General features: G+C 40.0%; 3 protein-coding genes across 3 annotated transcripts; all 3 read left to right on the plus strand.

Moving 5' to 3' along the window:
* Nucleotides 1-1,060: 1,060 nt before the first annotated feature.
* On the plus strand, nucleotides 1,061-7,518 carry clmnb (calmin b). Its single transcript, XM_046373544.1, has 10 exons — nucleotides 1,061-1,582; nucleotides 2,091-2,152; nucleotides 2,251-2,346; nucleotides 2,773-2,856; nucleotides 2,953-3,045; nucleotides 3,157-3,383; nucleotides 3,515-3,708; nucleotides 3,879-3,964; nucleotides 4,193-5,745; nucleotides 6,711-7,518. Exons 1-10 carry the CDS (start codon nucleotides 1,498-1,500, stop codon nucleotides 6,835-6,837), a joined length of 2,607 nt encoding a protein of 868 aa, XP_046229500.1. The 5' UTR covers nucleotides 1,061-1,497; the 3' UTR covers nucleotides 6,838-7,518.
* Nucleotides 7,519-7,806: 288 nt separating this feature from the next.
* On the plus strand, nucleotides 7,807-12,235 carry LOC124050966 (alpha-1-antiproteinase F-like). The gene is made up of 5 exons (XM_046373967.1): nucleotides 7,807-7,909; nucleotides 8,007-8,741; nucleotides 9,978-10,245; nucleotides 11,331-11,478; nucleotides 11,731-12,235. The coding sequence occupies exons 1-5, from the start codon at nucleotides 7,807-7,809 to the stop codon at nucleotides 11,917-11,919; spliced, it is 1,443 nt and encodes a 480-aa protein (XP_046229923.1). The 3' UTR covers nucleotides 11,920-12,235.
* Nucleotides 12,236-15,137: 2,902 nt separating this feature from the next.
* On the plus strand, nucleotides 15,138-17,966 carry LOC124050962 (alpha-1-antitrypsin homolog). The gene is made up of 5 exons (XM_046373960.1): nucleotides 15,138-15,286; nucleotides 15,582-16,212; nucleotides 16,497-16,767; nucleotides 16,986-17,133; nucleotides 17,343-17,966. The coding sequence occupies exons 2-5, from the start codon at nucleotides 15,591-15,593 to the stop codon at nucleotides 17,526-17,528; spliced, it is 1,227 nt and encodes a 408-aa protein (XP_046229916.1). The 5' UTR covers nucleotides 15,138-15,286; nucleotides 15,582-15,590; the 3' UTR covers nucleotides 17,529-17,966.
* Nucleotides 17,967-20,553: the final 2,587 nt, after the last annotated feature.

Here is a 20,553-nt window from a genome sequence, read left to right on the forward strand (position 1 = left end):
GCATGGCTGGAGTTCAGCAGCAAATGAAATACAGGTTACAATTAGGGGGCAGTGTTAGCAGGTTTTAAAGCTGCAGGAGAAAATAAAATCATGTTTGACCAGTTCAGCAGAGATATATTAATGTTCACCAAGTGCTCCAACGAAAAACAAGCAAACAAAGTTTGCCTGTTGAAAAATATTCATATACACATCTATTCATTTGTGTAGTGCAGCATTTTATAAAACCTGCCCTCAGAGTAAAGATACTCTGGCATGTGCGTCTCCAGCAGCCAATGCAGGATTAAAGGATTAAAAGGATAATAGACAAATTTTATGTGCCATGAGTTACCAAATTGGAAGGGGAAGAAATTTTTCAGTTTGTTAAAAATGTTGTAAATTAGCGTTAATATGGCACCTTGTTGGCGTATAGCTTGGGGTGCATTCAGATCCTCTTTAGCCCTGCAGCCCTCTCTTTCATTTGAGTGGAGCCAGTTCATTGGTACAGTGTAGGTGCCAGCGCAGAGCACTCTGGAGAAAAAGTTGAACCTAAACGAAGCTAAACTTTTGTCACAATGTGATGTCATCCTTGTGGATCACTTTGTCAAGACAAACAAAACAGTAATTATTTGTGTTGTAAAATCTTTTGTATTTTTGACTTAATCTCCACCACCTGCAGAGGTGGAAAGTAACTAAATACATTCACTCCACAACCATACTTAATTATTATGTCATGTTACTAATGCTTTACTTGAGTATTTCCACTTTCTGCTGCCTTATGTTTTTACAATTAAGTAGAAAATATTGTACTTTTTATCAATTATTTGATAAATTACTAGTTACTTTCCAGGTTCTGATTAATATCAGTAATAATAATAATAATGATATCAGATCAATTCAAAATCTAAACAACAGCACCTTAAACAACATGGCCCCACCAGAATAGCTGGTGTAAATCATGGCTGACTTAGGTCATACAGTTAAGCAACTGACTGCAGTTTAACTGGTTCACATCTGGCCAATGACCCTTTGATTCAAGTTAAACTCCATATTTTTTTTTTTCAAATACTAAAATAACCTCAGTAAAATCCTTGAAATTTTAGCCAAACATGCTTCTGCCAGTGAATTCCTCTGTTATGCGTGTCAGAAAGATTTATTACAGACCTCTGCAGGAAAATATCCAGCCTGTAACTCAACACAGTTATCCCAGCTGATTCCTTAATTTTAGCTGTCAGAGACTTTACGTGAATGCCTCCACAGACTGAATTTTATAAACCACAGCCTGCCAATAGGATTCAGGCTGCGCTGTCTCTGGGAGTGGAAGCCTGAGCTGATCAACACCTCAGAGGGAGGTTTCAGCGTGTTCAGGCAAGACACATTGCCTCACTTTGCATTTTCTTCATCCGTATTCTGGAAAGAAATCTCAGAACACCTCTAATTGCCACAAGTGCCTGACATTTTGAAGTGTACTCTCGTCTTATCTCCACAATGGCTCATTAATAGAAGTTTAACTGAAGTTAAATGAGAATGCAGGACAAGGCCAACGCAGATTCAGAAAAGAGATCAGTGGGAGAGATCAGTGATCAACATCATCTGCAGTCTCAAGGTACTGTGACAACAAATACTGTCTTCTGCTCATAGCTAATACAGATCAACTGAGAGGTAATGTGTTAAATCACCGTATATACAACAAAAACTTTGCTATACTTTTGAAAAGAGGAAAAACACTTTGCAAGACAAAATCATTTCTTTTTCTTTTTCTACCTTCTACCATTTTCCATGTGGGTGTACTTTGATTGCCCAATCACTTATTCACTTGATGATTTGCTTCTAAAATTCTCACTAGTATCATGTTTTGAATGTAAGACAAAGGAATGCAAAGAAGATTAAAAATGCAGGTTAGCTCATCTCACTCCTTTATATTCTTTAGTCTTTTGGGGATCAACATACTGTATATGTGCCATTTTTCAAAATTCTATCAGACGCTTCCTGCTTATCATATCCAACACAAAACCTCCCATGTGCTATTCAGTTAAAGCAGGCTGTTTGAAAACAGTGTTCAACTGAAAGACTGCAGTATTTTCAGTGCCAAGTCCCTGCTTTCTCTTCCCCAGGCGAGAGGAAAGCAGTGCAGACGAGAACGTTCACCAGGTGGATGAATGTGTTTCTGCAGAGAGTAAGGCACAAATCAATACGGTTGTCAGTAACACGTTTCTTTTATGCTTTAGCTCATGAATACAATCACATATAAAGTTTGCGATTTGTTATTTTCAGAGTGATCCTCCAGTTGCAGTGCGAGACCTGTTCACAGACATTCAGGATGGCAGAATACTGATGGCTTTGCTGGAGCAGCTGTCTGGGTGCAAACTAGTGAGTCAAGCTATACACCGGAACAATCTGATGTCACCAAAATGAAAATAGGCTATTATACAATACTGCTGAGTTATTTAATGTGGTTCAGACTCATTTCACGAAGCTAGTTAGCTTAGCTTAGTGCAAAGACTGTGGACAAGGAATAACAGCCAGTCTGGCTCTGTTCAAAGCCAATAAAATCCACTGACGAGCACCTTTAAATCATGCTCAAGAAATAGCAAGAAATGTTAAATTCAGCAGAGCCAGAGTGGATGTTTCCCTGTTTCTTGTATTTATGCTAGACAAAGCTAACTGACTGCTGGCTGTATAGCTTCATAGCCTGGTTGCTGTAAATGCGAGTGGCACCAGTCTTCTTGCCTGACTCTCAGCAAGAAAGCAAATAAGAACTGAACTTTTCGCTTTAACACAAATGTCTTGTGTTAGCTTTACAGGTACAGGTCGTCTCCGCACCGGATTTTCAGACTGAACAACATTTCTAAGGCCCTGGCTTTCCTTGATGATAGACATGTGGGTGTATTTACTTGTTAAAGGAATTTAGCAATATTGTTTTGTCATGTAGTACGTTTACATCAGGAAAAACTTGATTGCCCTGCTGTCCTTCAGGTGAAGCTGCTAGGCATCGATGCCTCTAGTATTGCTGATGGCATCCCTTCTGTTGTTCTAAATCTTGTCTGGAACATCATCCTGTATTTCCAGGCACGTCTCCCCCCCCCATCATCCATCACTTCGCTGTCTTACTATATTTTCTTCCTGTTTTTTGTTCTTTGTTTCTGACATTACATACACTGCTCTTTTACTCCAATATAGGTAAAGCAAGTGACAGGAGGCCTTCAGAGGCATTTGTCTGCTAGCCTCTCCTCCTTATCAATGAACAGTTTCTCCTCCACCAGTGACCTCTCACCACAGTCAAATGACATTGGCAGCTATTCCTGCAACACCCTGCCAAGCAAAGGCAGAAAGGCTGCCAGGGAGCCAAAGTACCATGGGAAAGCAATCAAGACTCTGCTGCAGTGGGTCCAAAAATGCACATCAAAGTGAGTCTGAAAAGGATCCAAAAGCTTACAAAATAGCTTTTGTCAACATAAAACCACAATGAGCTAGGCTAAATGTATGAGCTGGTTGTGTTGAGGTCATGTTTTTCTATTATGTATTTTTAAATTTGCAGGTTTGGGGTGGAGGTGCATGACTTTGGGAAGAGCTGGAGGTGTGGGCTGGCATTCCTAGCTTTGATTAAGGCCATAAACCCAGCCTTAGTTGACCTGAGGGAGAGCCTTTCTAGAGAGCCAAGGGAAAACATCCAGGTGGCTTTCAAGATAGCCCATCACAGTTTGGATATACCTCCTCTGCTGGAGCCTGAAGGTAAAAACAAATTTCTTCATTTTCATCCACTTCTTACCTATAAATGAACAGCAAAGTTGTTGCTGTTGTGCCCATTTTATTGTATCTTCATAGCTTTAACTGGCTCTCTAACATCAAGATGTTTTCCTCGGTAACTTTACCCTGCTAATGTGTGAAAAATCTTTCTGCAGATGTGACATGTACTTCACCTGACGAGCAGTCTATCATAACCTATGTGTCTATGTTCCTGGGACACCATGACACAGGCGTGGATGAGGTTAGTATGGCTTAGTAATTTGACATTGTTACTTTTTTGATTTCTTGATAGTTAGATGGAAATAATTATAGCGCTTTCATATCAGTGTGCTGAGGCTTCAATTAGGCCCCTCTTAATGAAATAATGTCATACAGATGCATTCACAAACGCTGACTCAAAGATACTTCTTTCTGGTCATGTATTTGCAGAGATATCAGGCAACTAACACTCATAAATCACATTTTACAGGATCGTACAAGTCGTATTGAAGTTCCTGAGATCCCAAATTTTGAATCATTTGATTCAGTTGGCTTTGGGGAGACCCTTGCTGATGACCCAGAAACACAAGCTTTGTTCAGCAGCCTGGAGAAGAGCAGTGAGCAGTTACTGTGGAAAAAGTGGGCCAGAAGACCCTCAGGGAGACCCCGTGTCACCTCACTTCACACAAGTGGAGCTTCTGGCCTCTCCTCCAGCAGCGGTGACATCTTTTCATCCTGTCGCAGCCAAAGCATCACTGAACAACCTGTGGGCAGTGCTGCCATATCACCATTCAGCAAAAAGAAAAGCAGATCTTTAGGCATTTTAAAGCCACCCAGTCCACTGGATGTGGACATTGTTAGCCAGGAGATCAGGTCATGGATGGAGACACCATCTGTAGATCAGGACTACAGCGAGCCGAGAAGGGGTGAAAGTCACTTTTCTTTGAGCTCTGAGGAAGGAATCTACAGTTTGTCAGCACTGGATTCAGATGAGGAGGAGGCCTACAGCTACATCCTGGATCTGAATAAAGAGGTTTTTCAACCATATATTCAGCTCAAGAGACAAGTGCCAATGGTTGGAGAGGAAGAAGCAGAAGAAATATTCCTGAATGGATGGCAGACTGAAGAGTCAAAACATCAAGAATTATGTCAGATGTTAAATGGCACTGGATGTAAACGGAAAGAAGGCTCACTTGCACAAAATGTTGAATCAGAAGTCAGGGCTCAGTCTGAGGTTCATGGGATGTCTGATTGGAATGAGAATGAAAGTAGTTTCAGTGAGATGGTAAACAATGCAGCAGTGTTTGACATGGAGCCAGAAGAAGAAAGCAAAAGCAGACAGGGACGTGAGGAGGAAAGAGCTGTCAGAGGACAGAGTCATGATGATGGTGATTACTGTGAGGAAGAGAGAAAGAAGGAAAAGACAGAAAATGGGAGAGTGGTTATTCATGGATACGATAAAACAGAGGCTCTGGTAGATGAAACCAAGAGAACAGCACTTTTTGAAGTGGATAGTTGGAAGAAAGAACTTGAGGAAAAAACTGAGAGAGGGCTTTTTGAAAAATGTGCACACAAAGAAGAGGAAGACAATTTGATGGCATTTGAGGGGGGGCAGGACAGACAGTTAAAGGAAATAAAGGAGGAAGAGGATAGTATGAAGGAGGAAGACAGCGAAAATCAGCAAAGTATTGGGCAGGATGTATGTGAACTCAGAGGAGCTGGTGCAACTAGAATTAACCCTGAAGAAGAAAATGACAGGACTGTCAGCACCCCTAAAACGGAAGATGTGACTTGTAAAGATGAAGACAAGGAAAAATGCACAGAGGAAGTCAAAATTGCGAAGGATTTTGAGGCGCTTGTAACAGTAGAGGAGAAGAACAGAGAGAGTAAGATTAAGAGATGTGAAGTGACTGACAAGAAGGCAACAACAATAGACCCTACTGGCAAGACTGCTCCCAGAAATGACACTTGTGGAGGACTTAACATCCATAGTGCTCATACCAGGTTGACTCCTGCCCATAATGCAACTTCTCAGTCATTCAGGTAGGTCATGACATTTGTAATTTAAATAAATAGCACAAATACAATTGACTGTTGGCCAATAACTTCACCGGAATTATACTAACTGTGCCAAGCCTTCACAACGAATGGTGGCAGTTTGACTACTCCACTTTTTTTAAGCAGAGGTTCTTCAATTCCACATTGAAGAAAACAGAAGCTTCTCAATTCTCGATGACAGTGGTAGATTTTGTTGGCTGAAATTACAACTGATGCTAGCAGATTTTATCAGCTGTGGCTAACTAGCGTAAATATGTGCGGCATGGCTACGTGATAATTCTAAAAGGCTAAAACTACACGTCCCAGGCAGGCCTCACCAGCTGTGAATCCAGAGAAGACAAGATAAATAAATAACTTTTTTGTATTGTCATGCAGAATAAATGAACCCTTGTATTACTGTGCAGTATTATACCTACTATATTATATCTATTCTAACATAAATCTTTATTTGGCATGCGTAACCTATGTAGTCTTGGCTGGATTTGCTGGAGTCTAAATTTCCCCTAACCAAACAAAGACCAGACAGAGTTCTGATGGGTTTACATGGCATCTCGGTTGCATAGGGTGGATGCTAACAGCTGTTGTTTGTAATATAACATGTAACCGCACAAAGTAATGTAATTAACCAATTAATTACATGCCCGTTGCCCTGAAACAACATTAGGTATAACTGTAGCTAGTACACTAGTTAGCAGGCTGTGCTACCTTTTGTGGGTAACACTGTTTTCTTCTTACACTTGTGATTTTGGCTTTGTAAAGGATAAGAAAGGCACCACCCTTAAAACTATTGCTGGTCAATCGATGGTCAATTTATTTACAGACTACATACAGATATTATTTGGTTTCATTGCTTTAATCTGACTTTTGTTTCTTCATAAGAAATATGAATGTAAAGTGCCCTCCTTCTAGTCTGAATCTAACATGCTTGTGTTTTATCTGCTTTTCAACAGACAGGGAGGATTCATTCTTCAGTCTTTAGCAGTCCCTTGCAATGTAACCCCATTAGAGCTGGAAATGCTCTTGGCCCTGTGGATTCTCCTCTATTGCTACTTCATCTTACCTCAGATAATCCTCTGAGTCCCCCAGCAGTAAGATATGCTTATTAGCCCAGTTTCCATGAATGAGCCAAACATGGACAGTTATGGCTGGGTTGACTCTTTATTTGTGTCACTAAATTTCCCTTAAGGCAGAATTTAATGATTATGTTTGCTTTTTGCTGCCAGCAGAAATTCCAAATGTCATTTGGACGATCAGATGAACACAAATTGCTTCTACTCTCATCATTACACATTTTTCAGCTACTTGCTCAACAATAAACATGATATGAGACATAATTTATTTTGTGTTTTTGCTGAATGCATTTCCAAAATGCTCTGTTTATTTGATTTAGATTTCTTACAAAAAGCCTTTTACGATCAGTGGATGTCATCAACCACATGGGGGCACTGCAGCATCACAACAGCAACTGTCTCATACAGCAGCCTCCTGCGTTTGCATTGCTTGCTGAGAATCCCATATGACCTGCTGTTTAATTACAAGCTATATTGACATGGGGAGATTAAGCTGATAATATTTCACGAGCACTTTGACATTTCGTAGACTCTCGCTGTGCCACTTGTGGTCTAGAATGTATACAGTGTTATTGTTTTCATCTCAGATACTGTATGATAGTTGAAGCTCATAAACAATGCAGGCTTTTTTCCTGACATTTTGTGGCTTTGAGATAAAAATAATAAACCACAGTCTTGTTGTGTGATATATTTCTTCAGTTTTTTTTACACTAGATAATCAGTCATGTAATTATTGCCATACACATTTTAGGCACACGTACTGTATGGTGTCTGTGATGGAACAGCAATGTGTGTACAGTGAAACTCAAGCAAGATCTAAGTATGCATTAGTTGCATAAGTGTTCAAAATCCATGTTTACCAGAACATGTATTAAAGGGCCATTGTCCTCACTGTCCACCACATACACACACATTCATTGCTGCTGAAATTCTAAGAAACTAAACATGCCGCCATTGTTTGCTTGGAGCTCAACCCATGGGTCAAAGGCTCAGCCCTGGAGATCGATATACTTTCAACACTACCGCCACCCCCGCACAAGAACAACACTTTCCCAAAGCTGGAGTTTGGCCGGTCTTATGTGAGCTCAACCTGCGGCACCTCTGAATCAGGCCAATCCAGGATGGTGAGAGAAGGAAAGATGATGTCTGTTATTTACTCCTTTGCATGTCTAACAGTGCTGGCACTGCTAACGGGTTACACAGCAGATCGGTCGGTTCTACCAAAGCCTGAGAAACGCTTCAAGAGACAAGAGGTCAGTCAGCAGCAGCGGCTCAACATATCAGCCCTAAATACAGCCTTGGCCTTTGAACCTTACCGTGACCTGGCCACCAGAACCATTACTGAGCCTGGGATCCAGCTGCAGCAACAGCACAACATCTTGTTCTCACCCTTGGGCCTTGCATCAGCTCTGGCACTGCTGTCCAGAGCATCCGGGTCCGAGAGCCGGAGCCAGGCCCTGGAGGCGCTGGGGCTGGCAGCCAACTCCACAGAGCAGAGCGTGGAGGCCACCATATCTGCTCTCACCAATCTGTATGACAACCTCAATCTGCAGGAGGGAGGGGGCGGAGTTGGGGTTCAAAGGGCACAGTCTGAGGCTGGAACTGAAACAAAGGCTGGGAATGAGGCCGCAGCAGGGGTGGAAACTGGAGGGGCAAATGCTGGAAACAGAGCTGATGTAGATGATGGAGCAGAAGATAGGAGTGGCACGGAGGATGGAGTTCATGCTGGCGATCAGTTAAGAGTGTGGAGCAGCCTACATATTGATGGAAAACCCTTACTAGACTATGATAGTTTTTTGTCCAGGACTCGGCACACTGGACCCTTCGCATTCAACATCAGCTCTGAGACACTGATGAAAGACTTGCAATCCTCTGAGAAACTAGAACTTACCAATTATGTGTATTTCAAAGGTAGCTTCTTGTTGTGTGGGTGATGAAAGGTGCGGTTTTTGTACATGCATATTCATATTCTCAACACAAGGTTGGGAGGCTTTCCTGTACATTAAGGGTATGAACAATTAGATGTATCACTTTCATTTGCAAATGGGAAACGTACACCTTCAAAAACATGTTCAAGTGAAAGCTTAAATGAAAATTAATTGCAGCTACACAGAACAAAAATGTAAATGCAACATGTTCCTCCCATTTTTCATAATTGGAAGTAAGTAGATTTAAGGCTTTCTGTGCACACAAAACGCTTAGTTGGTCAAAATTGGTTGAAATTTGTGTTAGTTGGCACTTCTGTTTTGCCAAGATAATCCATCCACCTGACAGGTGTTGCATATCAAGATGCTGATTAAACGACCTGATTGCGGCACAGGTGTGCTTTGGTAAGGTCAATATAAAAGGTCACTCTAACATGTGCAGTTTTATCACACCACACAGTGCCACAGAATGCTTGTTTCAATACTGTGAGCTGTTTTCAGTGTTGCTTCAGAGAATTTGGGGGCATGTGGAGTTGTCAGTATCTGGTTAGAATTTGCTTTATGCACTATAACATGTCCTTCACACGGAGTTGATCAGGTTGTTGATTTGGCCTGTGCGATATTTGTCCAGTCCTCTTCAATGGCTGTGTGAAATTTCTGGATGGATTGGCAGGAACTGGAGCACTGTCGTGGACGTTGATCCAGAGAATCCCAGACATGCTCCCTGGACAAGGTGCAAAAGAAGATGTGGAGGCAGTTTTGAGCAACATTGGGGATGGTGAAATGACGGTGAAATGATCATTCAGTTCAGGGACAACAACTCTGGTGAACATTCCTCCAGCCAGCATGCCAACTGCACACTCCCTCAAAAACATGTCAAGTCTGTGGCGACGTGTTGTGTGAGATAACGGTGTCACGCCTGTCATACGGCTGGATTATCTTGGAAAGGGAGAAGCAAGGACTATGAGAATTCAAAACGAAAAAAAAAGTCAAAATTTGAGATCCGTTTGTGTAGGTAAAATTAACTTGTGGAATATAATATTGAGCACCTGCTTCTTCATCAGTCATTGTTCTTTTTATGATCATCAGATGTTCACTTGAGGCAGTTGGAGGTAGTTAATTCACGCAGCAGCTGCTTTTTGTGCGCAACCTCTGTCTTTGCCTATTTATCTCTATTTTTCATCTGTAACCTGTTCCCTTTTATTATTGACACATAAACCAGGTCGTCAGCCATTTGAGCGGCGCCACACAGTGCCACGGAGTTTCCAGCTAAACGCTACAACAAGCGTGGAGGTTGCCATGATGTTCAGGGGCGACTCTTCCGAGGTGATGATGCTGTATGACACCAACTGCTCAGCCACAGTAGTGCGGCTGGCCCAGTCAGAACGCCTGGCCTCACTGTTCCTGCTTCCTAAAGCCGAGCTGCAGCCCCTTGAAGACTGCCTCTCTGACAGCCGCATGAGCTTTTGGCTCAGCAACCTGAAACTGGGGTAGGTGGGCAGTCCAAATGGTTGAACACAAACCAGAAGCAATTCATGCCAAGCTACGCTCTCACTGGCATGTGTTCTGGACAACTTGCATGGATGTTAATGCTTTTTAATACATTTGATAAGGATTACATTTGTTAATGATTGATTCGGATGGTGTTGTGTGGTTGCCTGTGATTTTTGAAATTTAAAATTAAAATTTAGTAGTGCAATGCGGAGGTGGGAGTTTAAAGCATTATTTAATCTCGGTGGTGGTGGGGGGGGGGCTTGTCCCCTCCAAAATCTATTATAATTACTGTGTTGATAGAGGAGGATCGAATTTCATTTGTGCTGCTCACAGAATTAAACATTGCATCATTTTCAGATTCAAAGAAGTGTGTTTTCTATACATTTTCTATATGTTTTCTATATTCTATACATTCTAATGAGGAGTAGGTGTGACTTCAAACACATGAAGCAAATTTAAAGGCTGTATACTTTGTTTTTGTTCATTTAAGATTTTCCAGAGCACTTTATATTATGACATCTCATTGCACTCTTTTGTCATTCATTTTTTTGTCAACTTTCGGAAATTTGGGTAGAATGTTGTCGATAATAGTCCACATTTTCCACATTTTCACCTTGTAATGAATGGAAGTTTTCATTTCAGAGATAAATATCTCAAATTCTGAGCAAATAAAGCTTGGGTAGCAAGGACAAAGGTAAATGAGAAAATATTTTTGATTTTTGTGTGTAAATTTTGAACTGAACCTTTAATAACAAATAGGTATTTATTGCAATGCTGCTTTGAATTTTTGTATGCTTATTGAGGTTAATAGTGAAGCGCATGTTGTGGTTTGAATGTGCATATACAAATACACAGTATATTGATATTGATTCTTGTCATGGCACAGAGCAGCAGCCCCTCCGCTCAGTCCCTTGCTTTCTGTTGTTCAGTATCATCATGAATGGTACTGAGTAGATTCTAAGTCAGCAGTAATTACTGCTCTCTGTACACCAGTGAGTGAAAGCATACAGTACAGGTCCCACAAGTTGTAACAAGACAACTTAGAGTAAATCCATTCACACATTGATTGTTGTTTTCACAGGCGGGCAGAAATCCTTTTCCCTAAGTTCCAACTAAGGAAATCTTACAGTTTAGAGAGCCTCCTGAGGAACTCTGGGGTATCATCCATTTTCTCTGACTCTGCAGACTTCTCAGGGATATCGCAGAAGAAGATGCTGAAACTTGTCAAGGTTAAGAAAAAACCTAAATTTTCCTTTGTCAGAATGGAATGATTTTTAACTGTGAGGCAAAAGCATGTGGTTATGATCTTTGAACAATGTATTACGCATTAGAAATGCACCCTCACCGACTTTATGTAATGGACATGCTGAACTCTGTTTTCTCTGTCTGTTTTTTTTTAATATGCATATTTATTTTTTGCTATTGTTGTTATTTTTTGCTCTGCTCTCTCACTACTCCTGTTTCCATGTGGTTACACTCAGGCTCCTCATGAGGTTATGCTGGAGATGGAAGAGACCATGTCACAAGGTGGGGGGAGACCTGACATCATGCTGGACTTCTCTGTCCCTCCAAGAATAACCTTTAACAGACCATTCATGCTCATCATCTATGACAATCTCACAGGGCTCGTCCTACTCATAGGGAGAATTACTGATCCTACAGATGTCTAGACTAGAGTGAAAGTGACACTCTGCTTTTTGCCTCTTTTTTCTTTTTCTATTGATACAATAGTGTATTCACATACATTATATCATAGCTTTGGTTTGTTGTTTTCCAACAGTATGGCATATAATTATGGGTATATATATATATATGTATAAAAATGTGTCTCGCTGAACTTGCAGAGTGTATTTTATTTTACCTACAATTTTTCAAACATTGCAGGATGATTTTAAAATGATGAAAAGACATTTAAATGGCTGTATTTTATCCCTATGACTGAATCTCTGCTATTCTTCCGAAACATAAAACACTTTTCTTCCATTACAAAGGTATTTTCTCTTATTTTTTTTCACTCTGCAACCCATTTTCTCTTGTAACATCTCTTTCTCATCTAATACAAAATGGTTTTGCAAAAACATCTAGACTTATTCACCAATATGACAAAGAAAACTCTCATAAAGCAGTGCTACATTTTAACACAGCAGTGGAGTTTCACAGCTCCTGGATATTAGCTTATTTTTACCTCAGCATCAGACAGCATTGAAGATATGTCACTATGATATTTAGCTCATTGAGCAGATGATGAATAGAGGATAGTTTGATGAATAGAACAACAGATCTATCACAAGTAACAGAAATGTCAGCCTATTAATCATGATGGGTCTGACTGGTTCTTTGGGAACCCCAGGTTTGTGAGGGAATAGGAAGGGGTTAGGGCCACTAGAGGTTAGGTGCATCACTCTTTTTCACTATCGCCCTCTTAGCCCCCAGGAACTTGTGACAGACAGTATGACCAGCACAGCAACTTCAAGCAGTCCCTGACCTGGGATCAGCTGTATGAGCAGTGCGTATGCAGAAGGATTTCTGGAGTCAGTTATGATAATGAGGTGATTAAATATAAGCTGAGAGATATTATAGGAAATGAATGCTTAAAGTATCTTGATATTTCCTGATTGTGTTGTCTATTCAAAAGCAAATATATAAGCTAAATTTTAAATGTAATGCAGCTTAGTTGTTGATTGATTTATTTTATCATTTATATTTGAATCTTGTGAAATGAGCTTTTAACCTGATCCTCAGCTGTGAACCTCTTTTTAAATATGAGCACTATATTATAATTGATCATCGTTTCAAACTGACGTTTAATAATGACAACTGCTATGTCACTGCTGATGGGGATTTACAGGTTTAATGGTGTGGCTGCTTGAAAGAGCCACAGCTGTCCGTAACTGTTGTGTGTAATGACAGCTGCTGTGGTACTGCTGGAGATGTTCACCGATGCAACTCATTTGGTTCTTCTTTTTTCTGCTACTCTGAATGACAGTTCTAATAAGTGGTGGAGCAGGCAGAAATATCATTATACAGATGTTCACGGTTGTTTCTGCATTCATTCATGGCTAACTATGGGAGTTGTGCATATGTTGTGTGCATATTTCTGTCTTTGTGCATACGCAGATATTTAGTCATTAATCTAAACAGTTTTCTGTTTTGGGCCCCAGGAGTGTTAGTTTCCAGTTAATTTCTTTCAAGTTCATCTTCAAGTGATACATCAGCTCCTTCAACAAGAAGTCATTTTAGCATACATATAATATTATAATTTGCAGGACAGCACTTTTTCTTCTTCAGCTAACTTCCACCCAACACTTGACTGCAATATGCAGCATTCCAGGGTAATGAATTGGGTAATTGGTAATGAATATTTTTCTACCTTATTCTTCCTTGTTGTCACTTCCCTTACACACACTGTCACTGTCAAAGGGGGTGATCCTAACGGTTCAGCTTCTATCACCCATAGAATATCCCCCTTGTCAATTGCCTGTGAATTCCACTGGATATGTTCATAAAAACATTGACCAGGAGCCTCATTTTACATCACATTACTCATCCATCACTGAGCACAGTTCTACTCTGAAAAGTAGACAAACGGCAACAGTTTTTCTTGCTAATCTATCAAATGTGCTTCTTTAGAGGTTCATACACGTTAAGGAGGAAGAAGTGAAATTAATCAGACCATGAGACCAAAGAGTCCAGGGTCTCGGATCAGAAAAAAAGTTGCCAACCCAGGGAGGAGCCAGAACAGAGTCAAGTCAGTGTATGACCAAGTAATGTTTTCCTATTCACACACCATAATTTTCACCCTCATGTGGAGAGTCATGCTCTCAGCGTGTCATTGAGAAGTGCTGTGCACCATCACTGGCAGGCTGAGGAGGACAAAACACACTAGAGGACAGACATAAAGGTGCTGCTTTTTTACAAATGTCTCCGTTTGTAGCCTTTTGATTTGCGTATTTGGATAAAAAATTAAGGTGTGTCATTTATCAGGCAACAGCAGTTATTTCAGTGTGTCATATCTCCATTTAGACAGTGATTGGCTCATTTACTCAAGTATTATGCTTATGTGCAATTTTCAGTTATTTGTTCTTTGGTATGTAGTGGAGTGGAGTAGAGACTCCGCTACATTTTGCAAATAATGTACTTTGTACTGAACTACGTTTATCTCATCTCATCTTTAGTTAGTAGTTATTTTGCAGATTACATGGTGCATCAGAGCCAAAGTAACATTCCAATAATCAGGAAAATGCTGAATATTGGATCCAGTAATGGGCCTGGCTGATCAGTTGGCCCTGGTATGCAGTATACTGTACTATACTTTTCCTTGTACTCAGATAATTCAAGATTTTTACACAGCCACTACTCATATAGTTGATTTCCACTTTTGGCAAAGTAATATATTATATCTTTTTTCAAAGTTTTTAAACACTGCATTTAAGTAAACATTCATGTCAGATCAGACTTTTATCAACAGAAATTATTTAAGGACTTGGACTGATGCCAAAAAAATATTGATCAGGCTGTAATCTAAATATTCATTATACCTGATATTGTATCCAGCTTGTATTCAGCTGAAGTCTCATATGCTATATACTCATGCTATCACTCAAATTTTAATCATTATTTCTTTTTCCATAACTCAATATTCCCAATATTAGTGATGAATGGTTATGTGATTATGAAAGCGAAAAGGAAAGCGACTATTTATGTCAGGAGTATTTCAGGATTTCAAGAGTTTTGAAGCCGACGACTTTTGGTGAATCATATGCTTTCTAAGTATCTGGTGATTAATGTAGGCGTGAAGGTATGTGATCACAAACAAATATATATCTAATAACATCTCAGCACTGTTTTTTATTTTACTCAGGCCATGCTGACTGCATTGTGTTTTATCAGTAAAGATAGCAATGCCAGATATCTCAGGACAGAGAGTAGAGGCTGGTTTTAGTTAATTTTTGACTGAACTGTCAGCTGACTGTCAGAGCCCCTGTATATAATGAGGAAATTTCTGTCAAACTGTCTGCAGCAAAGAGGACATCAAAGGTAAGCACTGCATTTTACTGAAATATGCCAATATTTTCATATTATATTATTTATGACATTTATCATAAAAAAAAAAAAATCAGGTTAGAGAGTGAAACGTTAAATACATGGTGACATATAATAATTTGGAAGTGTGGAGCTGCTTAGAAGCCAAACCATATCAGTATGTTGTGGTTAATTAAAATGTATTGAGCCATCAGGTTCTGTCCGCTTGTCATTCAGTTTAAAACATTAATTCAAAAATATCATCTAATACTACTATGACCTACTAAACTTCTCTGGTTTCCCTGACCAGGCTGTAAAGATGCGTGGTATCATTGCTAGTTGTGCACTTGCAACACTGCTGCTGGCTGTAGCCAGGGCACACCACCACCCCCACCACCACGCTGGGCCTAGACAGAGCCATGGCCACGAAATGAAGTGCCACATCCTGTCCCATCACAATGCTGACTTCGCCTTTGCCCTCTACAAAAATCTGAATACCAAGGCTGCTGCTGGAAAGAACATTTTCTTCTCGCCGCTGGGCATCTCCACTGCCCTATCCATGTTGACTGCAGGGGCCAGTGGTGAAACCCACAGTCAGCTGATCTCCACTTTGGGCTATGGGGCTTTCAACCAGACACAGATCAATAACGCATATAGGCATCTGTTCTACAGCCTTCAACCCAGCGAGAAGAATCAGGAGTTGTTTCTCGGCAATGCCGCTGCAGTGCGCTCTGGCTTCAATCCTCTGAGAAATTTTGCTGAGGATGTTGAAAACGACTACTTTGGTAAAATCTTCAATGTCGACTTTGCCAAACCTGCTGAGGCTGCAGCTGAGATCAACAGATACATTGCTGGCAAAACACAAGACATGATCAAAGACCAAGTGAAGGACCTAGACTCTCAAATGGCCATGGTGCTGATCAACTATGTCTACTTTGCAGGTAGGACATGTATACAGTCTAATTCTCAAGGAAAGGAGATCAAGCAAGCAGAGAGCAGGTTGCTGGACACACTGAGATAAACACCTATGCGAGTTCAACTTTGTTGAGTTGTTGAAGGCACTGAAGGATTGGGGAATTCCACAAATATATAAAATAGACTGAAAGATATCATGCAAAAAAAGAAAAAATAAAATAAAATTGTTATACTGTAAGATTATAATACAAGTAACCCGTACATTAACTGTATTGCTTCCGTCTCCTCCTCCCCAATCATCATCATACAGGAGAGTGGGAGAAACACTTTGATGGTAACCTGACAGAGAAGGGTGACTTCCACGTGGATGGAACCACTAAGGTTGAGGTGGACATGATGAAGAGGACAGGTCGCTACGACTTCTATCAGGATGCTGAAAACCACACTACTGTCATCATGCTGCCCTACAAGGGCAACACCTCCATGATGATTGTTCTGCCTGATGAAGGCAAGATGAAGGAGGTGGAGGCCTACATCAACAAGGACTACCTCAGACACTGGCATGACTCACTCTACAGGACGTAAGAGACGTCTTTGGTTTACTTTTGAATTCTCATCCTCATGGTTATACAAGTGTGACGTAAACCATTAACTGAAAAAATTGCTGGTTCAAGTCTTCGCCTGGATCGGGCGCATTTTATTTGATCAAAGTATTTAATCCAGCTAAAACCACATAAACAAGCTGTAAATCAGCTGTGTATGCATTTGATTCTGATCCTGGCAACACTCTGTTTCTCAGCTCTGTGGATCTGTTCCTGCCAAAATTTTACATCAATGCTGATGCCCCACTAGACAGCTCGCTGAAAGAAATGGGCATAACCGATGCTTTTGGAGACAATGCTGATTTCTCTGGCATATCAGAGGAGGTCAAGCTCAAACTCTCAAAGGTAGGTTATGTAAATTGAAAAAAAAAAAAAATAATAAAGGCCCATTTAATGACCATTATACAGGAGTAATATATTTACATGGTCACAAACACATAGAATAGAATACATGTTGCAAAGGCCCTTTTCTAGCTAGTAGCATCTACAATTTGTTAAGGCTTGTGCTCTAATTTTGAGCAGACACTGATTGTTTCCTCCTGCTTCCTCCACAGGTGTCCCACAGGGCTGCGCTGAGCGTGTCTGAAACAGGAACACGAGCAGCAGCCACAACCACCATCGAGGTTATGCCCATGAGTATGCCTGAAACCATGAAACTCAACAGACCCTTCTTGGCTTTCATCCTGGAGGACTCCACTAGGAGCATCCTCTTCATGGGCAAGATCAACAACCCCGTGTAAAGACTAGGAACATGAATGTTACATTAGAGTTTCACACTGTAAGCAAGTTTCAGTAGCTTCAGGACATTAGTTCAGTTTTACCTAAGCATTTGACATGTTCCAGTGGCCAAGAGCATTGCAGGAAAGATGAATAGAGTATAATTTAATGAATAGCAGAACAGCAGATCTATCATCACATAACAGAAATGCTAGTCTATTAATCTGCTTGCAATCCCTTAGCATGACACATTTATTACCATTTGTCATCTGAACCTGGATAGGTGAATAAATGTCAAAATACATCATGTGTCATATCCAGCTGACTGTTGTATATGATACATACATTATGAGCTATATCACTTCATCTGCTAACACACTGAGCTAACTTGTTATTGTGCTATTGCTGTCCCAGCATTGTTTTAGTATGAAGTGAAATAAAGATTTGTCATGAACAACTGGCACGTTATGTTATTTTGATCTTTCTATCTAATCTTTTTATAAACTGATCCAATTTATTTGACTAGGGACTATATGATTTACAATACCAATTAATGCTAAAACATTGCTTGTATTTATATAACTTTAGACCAAAACTCACCAGTGGCTCTTTTGTTGTGTTGAGTGAGCTGTATTGCATCAATAGAGATACCTTTGCCCAAAAGCTCTTGGCACAAGACAGAAAAAGGGACCAGTCCTTGTGTCCACTAACTCTCTTTGATCAGATGTATGATCAGGTAAATTGAAATATGCTAAATATATTCATGACCACCACAGGGAGCATCTTGACTCAAAGGACTCTACCAAGGGGTGGGCTCTGTACTTTTGCTGTGAGGCTCCAGAAATGTTTTTGGGACTAAGAAACTTTCCATCTTCATGGGAGAAAGTTGATAATGACTGAATTTTTGTTTTTGGGTGAACTGTTCCTTTAAAATTAGTACTGTAACCCTCCAGGACAGCTTCTTATTGTATAAATTTTATATCTAACATATATCTCACTTTCAAAACTGTATGTTTTCATATTAAAATTAGTTTCTAAAGTTCTCAATATCTAAAAGTATATTAACCTTTTGACTTGACTTTTACCATCATGCATATTGTTACTTATTGTACGTTTTGTATTTGCTTCTATACTGAAGACGGTAGCAAATCATTTCGCTGCACATTGTGTGTACACTGTATGACTGAGTATGTGCCAAAATTTGAATTTGAAATTTGAGATAATCAGTAGTTTAACCGCGACTACTTGTGCAATCTTCTGTTACATGTGTTACATTTGACACAGCAGTAAGGGTGCTCATATGAGCTCATACAGCCCTGTAGAGATGTCACTGCGATATTAAGCCAAGTGAGTACATGATAAATAGAGGACAGTTTGCTCTGAAATCTATCAAAAATAAGAGAAATGTTAGTCTGTTAATCTGTTTGCAGTCTTTTAGCATGACAAGTTTCTTATCATCAGTCATCAGTCAGATACATACACCTATGCACCTCTTTGTGGGGCTGTCCCTCACTTCCAGTGAAGGTAAATCTTAATGCTTCAGCATGCCAAGACATTTTGGACAGTGCTGTGATTCCAACTCTGTGGCAACAGTTCATGGCAACAATATTCCAACATGACTGTATCCCAGTGCACAAAGCAAAGTACATACAGACATGATTGGATGATTGTGGTGTAGAAGAACTTGACTGGCCCACACAGAACCCTGACCTCAACCCCATCCAACACCTTTGGGAAGAACTGGAACAGAGATTGTGAGTGAGGCCTTTTGGTCCAAAATCGGTGCCTGACCTCACAAATGCTCTACTGCATGAATGGACAAAAATTCCCACAAACACTTCAGAATCTTATGAAAACCTTTCCCAGAAGAGTGGAAGCTGATGTAGATGCAAAGCTGTCTATTAGAATGTGATATCATTAAAGTCCCTATAGATGCAATGGTCAGGTGTCCCAATATATCTATATATATATATATCTATCTAGATAGATAAATAGATAGATAGATCAATAGATAGATATTTGCCATAATGAGCAGATTTTTTTTATATAATAATACATATCTTTCAGTTCATAATGTACTGCTCTACTGACACACTTAACCAACATTGATGTTATTGAGCAATTGTTTCAACATATTTTAAAACTGTTATGGGTCAACTCCATTGTTTTTTTGTTTTTTTTTTTGTTATGTATAATTCTGTATCTTCCCAGGAGCGTTCTCTATGTATTCAAGTGCAAACATTCAAATATTATTTCAGGTAAATGTTTCACTGTCAAAATTCTATTTTCCCCAAACCTTTCCCATGTGACATGATGATGATGATGACTCTGGTACAAACTAAACTCTTGTTCTAAAACCAAGACCACCAAGAAACAATCAGAAAGTAAGGTTTTACTTCTCTGTTTCACTGCTACTGAAACACTCCATTCTCCATTCACTCTGCAGCTCGCTCAGCCACTGCTGCTGTCTGTCTCTCTCCCTGCCTCATTCTTTGAGCTGAGAGTAACTTTGACTAGTGCGACCAACAAATCCTGAAATGAAAGTTTAATAAGGAAATTTTCCACTTCAGGCTCAAGCCTTCCAAGCTAACACTGCAGTCACTCTTCATGCACTGTCGATGAACATCTGTGTGTGAGGGAAAGGGCTTCAGCTCTGTAACCTACTCCAGAGCTTTTCAATATAGGCTGGGTTTACATTTCAGAAAATAACATGGATGAAGTTGCCTGTTAAAGGTACAGTCCATCTCAAAATCAAAAATACGTATTTGCCCTATTAGCTGCAGTGCAACATTGTTTTATGTGAGCTGCAAAGTTTTAGAGGCATCATCTGTAAAAATGTTTGTCTTCTGAATATAATGGAGGTAGATGCACTTTGCTTGTGATATTCAAAGCGCCAAATATGAATGAATGAATGAATGAATAAATGAATGAATAAACAAATAAATAGCTCAACAGCAATGTCTCTTTCCTGAAATTATGACCTGGTTACTCAAGATAATCTGCAGACCTCGTTGTGAGCAGTTTCATGTAGGAACTATTTTCTACAGA

Source organism: Scatophagus argus, chromosome 19 (genome assembly GCF_020382885.2).
Source record: "Scatophagus argus isolate fScaArg1 chromosome 19, fScaArg1.pri, whole genome shotgun sequence".
In the NCBI taxonomy this organism is placed as follows: domain Eukaryota; kingdom Metazoa; phylum Chordata; class Actinopteri; family Scatophagidae; genus Scatophagus; species Scatophagus argus.

Coding starts and splice junctions, on each gene's coding strand:
- clmnb (XM_046373544.1), top strand. CDS start 1,498: ATGAGAATGCAGGACAAGGCCAACGCAGATTCAGAAAAGAGATCAGTG. Junction 2,153..2,250: donor TGAATGTGTTTCTGCAGAGA/GTAAGGCACAAA, acceptor TGTTATTTTCAG/AGTGATCCTCCAGTTGCAGT. Junction 3,965..4,192: donor ATGACACAGGCGTGGATGAG/GTTAGTATGGCT, acceptor CACATTTTACAG/GATCGTACAAGTCGTATTGA.
- LOC124050966 (XM_046373967.1), top strand. CDS start 7,807: ATGGGTCAAAGGCTCAGCCCTGGAGATCGATATACTTTCAACACTACC. Junction 10,246..11,330: donor CTCAGCAACCTGAAACTGGG/GTAGGTGGGCAG, acceptor TTGTTTTCACAG/GCGGGCAGAAATCCTTTTCC. Junction 11,479..11,730: donor AGATGCTGAAACTTGTCAAG/GTTAAGAAAAAA, acceptor GGTTACACTCAG/GCTCCTCATGAGGTTATGCT.
- LOC124050962 (XM_046373960.1), top strand. CDS start 15,591: ATGCGTGGTATCATTGCTAGTTGTGCACTTGCAACACTGCTGCTGGCT. Junction 16,213..16,496: donor CAACTATGTCTACTTTGCAG/GTAGGACATGTA, acceptor ATCATCATACAG/GAGAGTGGGAGAAACACTTT. Junction 17,134..17,342: donor TCAAGCTCAAACTCTCAAAG/GTAGGTTATGTA, acceptor CTTCCTCCACAG/GTGTCCCACAGGGCTGCGCT.